The sequence below is a fragment of the Hipposideros armiger genome, unplaced genomic scaffold (assembly GCF_001890085.2).
Source record: "Hipposideros armiger isolate ML-2016 unplaced genomic scaffold, ASM189008v1 scaffold_219, whole genome shotgun sequence".
Taxonomy (NCBI): Eukaryota; Metazoa; Chordata; class Mammalia; order Chiroptera; family Hipposideridae; genus Hipposideros; species Hipposideros armiger.
The window spans coordinates 1,839,212-1,848,331 of record NW_017731569.1 but is presented as its reverse complement, the minus strand read 5'-3'; the positions used below and the strand labels follow the sequence as shown (position 1 = coordinate 1,848,331).

The 9,120-nt window shown below is 42.3% G+C and overlaps 1 protein-coding gene across 2 annotated transcripts; it reads left to right on the top strand.

Annotated features, from left to right (window-relative positions):
* Positions 1-274: 274 nt before the first annotated feature.
* Positions 275-8,851, top strand: ACOD1 (aconitate decarboxylase 1). Of its 2 annotated transcripts, XM_019654309.1 has the most exons (5): positions 275-723; positions 4,031-4,192; positions 4,884-4,973; positions 6,488-6,693; positions 7,604-8,851. In XM_019654309.1, exons 1-5 carry the CDS (start codon positions 712-714, stop codon positions 8,547-8,549), a joined length of 1,416 nt encoding a protein of 471 aa, XP_019509854.1. In that variant the 5' UTR covers positions 275-711; the 3' UTR covers positions 8,550-8,851. The 2 variants fall into 2 exon arrangements, with proteins under 2 accessions (XP_019509854.1, XP_019509853.1); XM_019654308.1 differs by lacking the exon at positions 275-723 and having other exon boundaries at positions 2,951-4,192.
* Positions 8,852-9,120: the final 269 nt, after the last annotated feature.

Below are 9,120 nucleotides of genomic sequence, written 5' to 3'. Positions count from 1 at the left end.
CAGCATAGGGAATACAGTCAATAATATTGTAATAACTATGTATGGTGCCAGGTGGGTACCACACTTATTGGGGGGAATCACTTCATAAGTTATATAAATGTCTAACTACTATGCTGTACACCTGAAGCTAATATAATATTGATCAACTACAATTGAAAAAAAATTAATTTTAAAAATAAATTTGTTAAAATACTGTACATGTCATATTTTACTTAACCAATCCACCATTCGCGTACATTTTATTGTTTCCAGCCTTTAATCTTATAAGCAAGGCTATACATTTTATTTTTTGGTTTTTGCTAAATTTTTCCATGCATCATGTTGATTTCCTTAGGATGAATTTTTGGAAGTGTGGTACCTAGATAAAAGCGTGAGGATATTTTTCTAATTTTGGCATATGGTATCTAGGCACAAGATATAATCCTAGTTTTGTTGTCCATGTACTTTTCTGATGCCTGTGAGAAGTCATGTGCTCACCACTACTGTACTTCCTTAGACATATTTAATTCTTCATCTACTGGTGAGTTCAATAGCTCATTACAGAGGAAGTTGAAGTAAGTGTAGTTGGGAGGTGTTGAAATGGTGGAAATTTTAGGGTTGAAACAAAGCGAAAGAGACTGGGTTGGTGAGGAATAAGGGGTATAAAGGCAGTTACTCAGCCAATTAATCACTCTTCAGATTCACGCCTGAGACAAACCTCCTCTTTAGACCATGAAGCTCAAGGTATTCTTATGTTTTATGTGGCTTATTTAAGTTGATTTTCTAGCTTGCCTTTTCCTTTCTCAATTTCCTCAGTTGCTTCCTCCTTTGAAGAGCTACCTGCTTTACTTCAAAAATGGCATTTTACCATTTCTCAGAGCCTCTGAGCTATCTAATTAATGGCATCTTTTTTTTAAAATCAGTGTTTTACCAATAATAGATATTATTCTGTTTTGTATAAAATTAGGAAAAAAATGAATCATTACAAGTCCATTGAATTTGAACATCCTAGTTTTGTATATGTTCACTAGGGCATTGCCAGGTTGGATTTCTATCTGTTTACTGTCCAGAGTCCCCTGGAGAAGATAAGGTTTTTGCGGCAGGAACGATAGCACTTCGGTTTGGTATTCTAGAGAGCTTAGCACAGTGCCAGGCACATAGCAACAACTCATGAAATATTTACTAAACGACTTCATACTTTGCCTTAATTTATATATCAATCATAGTATTTTACTAAAAAGAGAAGCAAATGCCAGGAGGAAGTAAGAAGACCAAAATAATCTTTTAGGAATGATGGGCACAAGTCTACAGACAGCGGGCAGCTGCATGTTTACTTTCCCATGGGCCCTTCCTCAAGGCCCAGAAAGAGCCCGTTTGTTCTTTGGCACATAGGGTGGTGTTCAGGACTTGTCGGGGGACCTCCATATTTTCCCCACACCTTTTATGAAAGCCTTACTTTCGTTAAGTCACTAACTCCACTGGGTCGTATGGCTGGACACCATGATCACCTGCCAAGCTCCATGTTGGAACCCTGCCAACACATGCTCCCCAGGCCTACGTGTCTCCCCAGATTAGATCTAACACTAAAAAGAGGAACAACCGATCTCCAAATGCCCTCACCTGTGGGAACTGAGGGGCTTGTAAGAGAGGTGGAAAAGGGGCATTTTAACTTAGAACAAGGGATCCAACCAGCACTGGAAACTAAGTTTTACTTGGCAATCATCAAACCAGCTTTCTTTCATCCTTCCCTCCCTTTGCCCCTAAATATGTTTACCCAGATTTCTGGCAGCATGAAAATCAAAGTTATTGCTATTCTCCATTTTAATCAGCAACTTACATGCCAGCACCCTTTCTCTCTCCAAGAGACCTTTTCTCTGGCTTTCTCCTACTCTAGACTCATTCACCTCTCTACCAAAGCTTCAGAGATATAAAAAGGAGACCATTCTTTTGAAAATGGCAGAGTTTTCCTAACTTGATATTCTAGAGACTGGAAATATGGGACTAGTCAGCGGCCACGTCGAAGGACTTTCAGCTGGGCACTGGTTCCATCTTTGTATCTCTGCCTGGGCAATGAGCTTAGCATCAGAGCGCCCCAGGCATGCCACATCCCTTAATCCAATAACCCCTCGCCCTACAGCTAATGCTTTAAAATGAGGTATCTGATTCTCAGAGACACAAAGTAAATTGTACAAGGACACAATAATGAGAGCAGGGAAGGGAAACAACCTGACATTTACTAAGGGGTACTAAATGCTAGGCATTTAATGAAACACAGCTTAAGAGGGGATGTTTTTAACTACATAATAGATGTTCTCTTGTAAGACATGTTAAAAACCAAATACCTGTCTATGCATTGAAGAACTTGCTTCTTAAAGGAACTGTACTCTGCTGCTTATGGCAGACAAATCATCATACAGGTTTTGATGATCTGGTTTGTGGGTTAGAAGCAGATTGGTCTTCTCCACGAGGATGACCACACGCACTTCACATTCACCAAGTTCACCAAGTTCACATCACCGTTGCCCAAAAATCTGCTCCTCGTCCTGCTCCTCTCTTGGCAAATGATACTGCCATTTACCCATCCGTAGCCTGGGCTACTGCAGCCATCTCTTACCTGCCCTTGTCTGCCGAGCTCAAATTCCTTCTCTACACGATTGTCTACAGTCATCTTTGCAAAACACAGTTCTGACCCTGGCCGTACCTTCTTAAGACAGCTCAATGGCTCCCCACATGCCTTAGTGTGTGTAACTTGCGCCACTCAGTCCTAGCCTGAACATCCATTCTACCTCTCTCCTCTTACCCCCGCATGCTGCTCTGCTCCTGGAGTTTGCTGAACACACTGCACTCCTCACACCTCTGAGCCCTGGCCCACGCTGCTACCTCTGGCTTTCACCCACCTTCTCATGCCTGGCACCTTCCCCTGGCTGACTCCCATAAGTTTCCATAACCAGCTCATATGTCAATGCCTCTAGGTATTCTCCACCAACAGAAAGAGTGGGCAGTGGTTCTCAAGTGGACTTTTAAATTTTCTAGTGGCCACATTGTAAAAAGGAGAAACTGATGAAATTAATTTTAATAGTATATTTATTTAACCAATATATCCTAAATATTATCATTACAGTATGTAGTCAATATGTTACAATTATGAATAAGATGCTTTTTGCCTACTAGTCTTCAAAATCCAGTGCTTATTTTACTCATACGATGCGTCTCCATTTGGACTAGCTGAGTTTCAAACGCACATGTGGAGAGTAGCTGCCACATTGGACATGACAGCATGAGAGCACCTGAGAATCACCTAAACATCTTCACAAAAACATCGAACCTTTGCTATGCTTCCCAAGTCTCTAATGCTGGGGAGGGTCTAATTCTGGAGGTCTGGCATGGGGCCTGAAAGTCTCATTTTCAACAAGAACCCTGCAGTGCTTCTGATGCACATGTTCATGAGACCACGCTTTAGGAAACAAGGGCTTAATGGCTAGATGCACCAATTTGGGAGGTACACCCATGGGGTGCGTATTCAGACTCCACCAGTTAGAAGCTGTGTAACTTAGTGACTTCTTGCTTGTACTCTTAGGTCTCGGCCTCCTCACCTGCAAAGTGAGACTCATAATAAATACCTACCTACAGACCTGTGGGTAGCGAATGGATACTGTATTTCTAAAGGTCAGCACACTACCTGGTACATACTTAATCATGGCAGTTACCAGCTGTCTGAATACCAGCTTTATGGGAAAGATGGCCTCCCATCCTCCCTCATTGACTCTGCGCTCCCTTCCACCATCGCCCTCACCACACTCTGTGGTCATCATCTGCTTGCTAGTCTGTGTCCTCAACTTGACTGAGGGCAGAAACTGGCTACTGTGCATTTATTTCCACATCCCTTTTTTCTTACACATAGTACATGCTCAGTACACATTATTTTTTCAGAAATTTAATGTGATCAACTGGATTCCCTCTAGTGGAGTAAATTCTTTATACAAAAGTACCTCAGGTTCTCATGTATAAAGAAAGGATGCAAATACACTGTTTAACACTCTTCCCTCTACAGTCTGTCACAGAAAGCTTTGCCAAAGTGATCCATGGCTTGAACGTGGGACACCTGACAGATCGTGTTATTCAGAGGAGCAAGAGGATGATTCTGGATACTCTGGGCGTCGGGTTTCTGGGAACCAGCACAGAAGTGTTTCACAAAGCCAGCCAATATAGTAAGGTAAGAAGCTCAAAGGGTACTACAGAGATAAAACCAAGTGTGCACACATCCCTGCTCGTGCGTGTACCCATGAGTGTACCCGTATGGCTCCACTGCTCTGCTCTTCGTTTTAGAGATAGTAATTGGTGTGTATAGCATTGTTGTATATTGTTTTATGCTTTTTTATGCTCTATTAACTGAGTTTTAATAGGCATCCATATCCTTTACTAAGTCACTAGTAGTGTCTCACAGTTGATCCTATTATGACTGAGAGCACTTTTCACCTGAGTCTTAGAAGCAATAGCACCCTGGATGATTTGGAGAAAAGGCTGGACCAGCACCCTGAGCAGAGGGTGGGTGTGTATGTAGGAGACGCAGCAGCCACTCTGTGCTCGGTAGATGGTTAGTCCACCTTCCCCAGTACTTACACAGACGGAGTGAATGACAGTAAATTCAGACTCCACTCCCCAGAGCACTTATGGATCATGGTCTGGGACCCAGCAACAGCATCTCTCTTCACCTCTATGGAGACAGTTGTATGTTCTTCTACAAGGAAGAGAGAATCCAATGAGTATGGCTTCGATTTAGTACAAAGCGTTCAAATAAGGGCTATTAATGTAACGTGTCCAAAGATAAAGCATGATGCTTGAAACGGTGAGTTGGCATGCTGTGCCCACACTCTGTATCACTGACTGACCTTCTCTTGTTCCAGATCTACAGTTCCAATACAAACAGCACTGTTTGGGGACGGCCAGACTTCAGTCTCCCACCGACATATGCTGCTTTCGTTAACGGTGTGGCGGTAAGGAGGTTTCCATGTCTTTTCAAAAACTGTTCTATAATTATAATAATTTTCTGAGCTAGGAAATATCTCAGAAATTGCCCAATTTCCATATTTTACTGATGACATCATTGAAATTCAGAGAGATGAGATGGCCTGCCTTCTCTCTCTTATGTAGCAATTTCAGTTTTCATGTTTAATAGTGAATTGATGCTTTCCAAACAAATTGTGAAGTAGAGGAAATAAGAGAAGGCTTTAGATAAAAATACCCCTAAGGTATCCCAACTCTAAACTCTGAATATTTATAGCAAAAAATATAAAACCCAATATCCATACACAATTTCTTCTCAATTCCTTTTGTTGTGGCCAGTACCACTTTCTATCCAGTAACCAGCCTTGCATTCATTCATTCAACAAATATTAATTCAGAAAGACACAATGGCTACACATGGTGTCTACATTTTCTGAACCAAAAATCAGCATTTCTTGTCTGACAGATAATTTTTATGCTTTTTTTATGTGTGTCAAGGGCAGTCTACAAGATATAATTCGGACATGAGTGTGTTGGGATTTGAGATATTTTTATGGCTTTGGGGGACAGTAGCTCAGAATATTGAAAGTCAAACCCAATAATACATCCAGGATTAAATGTCCAGTAGCAGTGAGAAATGCGCCAGCCACATCCAATAGACATAAAAATCTATTTTTAAATGAACTTCTGGTAATTACTATTTCATATAAGAAAAAAGCAAATGTCTGGGATAAAGAGGAATAAAACCTTATAATATAAAATAATGATTTTAAAATATAGCTTTGTATATAATCTGGGTCTAAGAGTTCTTGCAACTTCTCCATAAGTTTGAAATTATTTCATAATATAAAGGTACAAAAATATACAGAGGGTGCCAAAAGGAAAACTGTATTAGAATTGTAATACTCAACATACACCAATAACAAAAGATGAATATAAGTCACGTTTGACTTCTGCAATTACAAGGGGTGCTCAAAGTGGTTACCATCAGCATCCAGACACTTCTGATTATGGCGAACTACTGCTTGAGCAACGTTGACCATCTCTTAAAATATGTATATATTTTTTTGGCACCCATGTATGGCCTGATGTGGAACAATTGACATTAGAGTTGTGGTGGGAGTTTGAAGGGTGGGGAAGGAAAATGGGAGGGAGAAAGGAGCAGCCCCCTAATTCCACAGCTTTGTTTATACGGGGGGGGTATTGATCTTTTGGGGGGCTTTGGTAGAGAGCTCTGGCCACCTGGATAAGACCTCAGCTCCTTGGGGCTCACAAGCTGCTCCCCAAGGTCCCGCCTAATCTGGGCAGAGAACAGCATGTCCAGAGCCCAGACACATGATTAAGAATAACAGCCAGTTCATAGGTTTTATTTTCAGGGAATATGGTCTAAAAACCTCTCATCAAGCCAGGTTATTACTAAACTAAACCCTTACTGTTCCAAAAGCCATTGCATTAACGGAAATCTATTTTGGGTTTTGGTTGTTGTTTGTGTCTGTTTACATAGATTCACTCAATGGATTTTGATGACACATGGCACCCAGCCACCCACCCTTCTGGAGCTGTCCTTCCTGTCCTCATGGCATTATCTGAAGCCCTGCCTCCAAGTCCAAAGTTTTCTGGCCTTGACTTACTGCTGGCTTTCAATGTTGGAATTGAAGTGCAAGGCCGATTAATGCATTTCTCCAAGGAAGCCAATGACATACCAAAAAGGTATGGAAAAATTTGCCCCATGGGGAGACCATCATATTCCCCTTCATCTATCAATTGTTATCTCTATAGAGCTTTCTGATATAAAGGTTGCCCAGTTGAAGATGCTAATATTAGTGCTAGCAGATAAGTCCATTCACCAGTCACATATCAAACCGTATATCCATATACAAAGGCGTGACTTCAGAAGTGCTAATGAAAAAATCTCCTTTGGGTTTAAAGAGCCAACCAAGCAACCAGGACCACAAAATAAATTGGGGCCTCTTATCCCGGGGTGACGTAAGTCATTCTGGCATCCGTGGGTACTCTGAATATTCCTGATCCCATCAAAGTGGAATCTAATTTGATATTTGTTAGGGTCCTTCAGACTCATGGGAACATTCAGAATATCCTAAACCTGGCTGTTCAACCTACAGATCAAAAATGGTCAAATACTGGCTATATTATATGGTTCAATCTAATATTTATTTTTGCCACTTGGTACAGCCTGCTAGGAGAGGAGTACATTGGAATACTGAGTGAACTTTCACAGTTTCTACAAGGCCCTCAATTTTTATAGTTACTTAAATCGGCTTTCAGCAATCAACAACTTTTACCTTTCACCAATCATTGTAACAGTAACATTTATATAGAATTTACTATGTTCCAGGCACTGATGTAAGCCTGTGAATTCATTCAAAACTCACAAAACCCTATGAGGTAGATACTATTATTATCGCCACTTTATGTAAGAGAAAACAGGTACAGAGAAGTTGAATGCCTTTGCAAAGATCACACAGCTAATAGTGGAAGAGCTAAGGTTTGAACCCAGGCAGTCTGGCTCCCTTATCTAACCTCCTGACCACTATGCTCTACTGTCTCCTGGTGGCTGAGGTTTGTAAATCTCCAACTCTTTGCTTTCATTGCTTTTCAGGTTCCATCCCCCCTCGGTGGTGGGAACTTTGGGTAGTGCTGCTGCTGCATCCAAGATTTTAGGGCTCAGCGCGACAAAGTGCCAAGAGGCCCTGGCTATCGCGGTTTCTCACGCAGGAGCACCCTTGGCAAATGCCGCCACTCAGACCAAGCCTCTCCACATCGGCAACGCTGCCAGGCACGGGATGGAAGCTGTGTTTCTGGCAATGCTGGGTCTCCAAGGAAACAAGCAGGTCTTGGACATCCAGGCAGGGTTTGGGGCCTTCTATGCCAACTACTCCCCCAAAGTCCTTCCCAGCCTAGACGCCTACACGTGGCTGCTGGACCAGCAGGATGTGGCCTTTAAGCGTTTCCCCGCACATCTGGCCACCCACTGGGTGGCAGATGCAGCTGCATCTGTGAGAAAACACGTTGTAACAGACAGGGCCCTGCTTCCCATCGATCGCATTGAAAGAATTGTACTCAGAATCCCAGATGTCCAGTATGTCAACAGGCCCTTCCCAGGCTCGGAGCACGAAGCCCGTCACTCCTTCCAGTATGTGGCCTGTGCCACGCTGCTCGATGGTGGCGTCATTGTCCCATCATTCCACAAAAGCCAGATCAACAGGCCACAGGTGAGAGAGTTGCTCAGTAAGGTGGAGCTGCAGCATCCTCAGGATAACCTGCCAAGTTTCAACACGCTATACTGTGAGATAAGTGTCACCCTCAAGGATGGTGTCACCTTCACTGAGCGCTCCGATACCTTCTACGGTCACTGGAGGAAGCCACTGAGCCAGAAGGACCTACAGGAGAAGTTCAGAGCCAATGCCTCCAGGATGCTCTCTTGTGACACAGTAGAAAGATTCATAGAGCTAGTAGAAAACCTGGAAGACCTAGAGGACTGTTCTTTGTTAACCGCACTTTTGAAAGGACCCTCTTCACCAGAGATGGTTTCAAAATCCATCTAGCAATGAACAATTTCATCATACAATCTCTCTTGAGGCTTACCAACATCTGAATGGCTATATTTGGGGAAATTCAATGATTTGCTTTACAGAGCAAAGGTCTGCTCTTGGTCTGCCCAGGTATAAATGCAACATGGTGTTGACAGTCCAGACACAGAACTGGATATACATGGAAGGTGTCTTGTTCTGTAACTTTACAAGACTGTTCCAATTAGCTATAACAAGATAATATAAGAGGTCAGACAATTAAGTTCACAGATTCATCCTAGAAAAAGTGCTACATACCTCATTGCTGAATATCACTATGGTCACCTTCAAAGTACTCCCCTTGGGAAGCTATGCACCAATGCCAGTGCTTAGTCCACCCTTCAAAGCAATTTTGGAACTCTTTCTGAAATGGCCATCAGAGCTCTTGTTGTATTACCCCATGATGTCCTGAATGTCATCAAAATATCTTCCTTTCAATATTTCCTTTATCTTCAGATAAAGAAAAAAGTCACTGGGGGCCAGACCAGATGAGCAGGGAGGGTGTTCCAATACAGTTATTTGTTTACTGGCTAAAAACTCCCTCCCA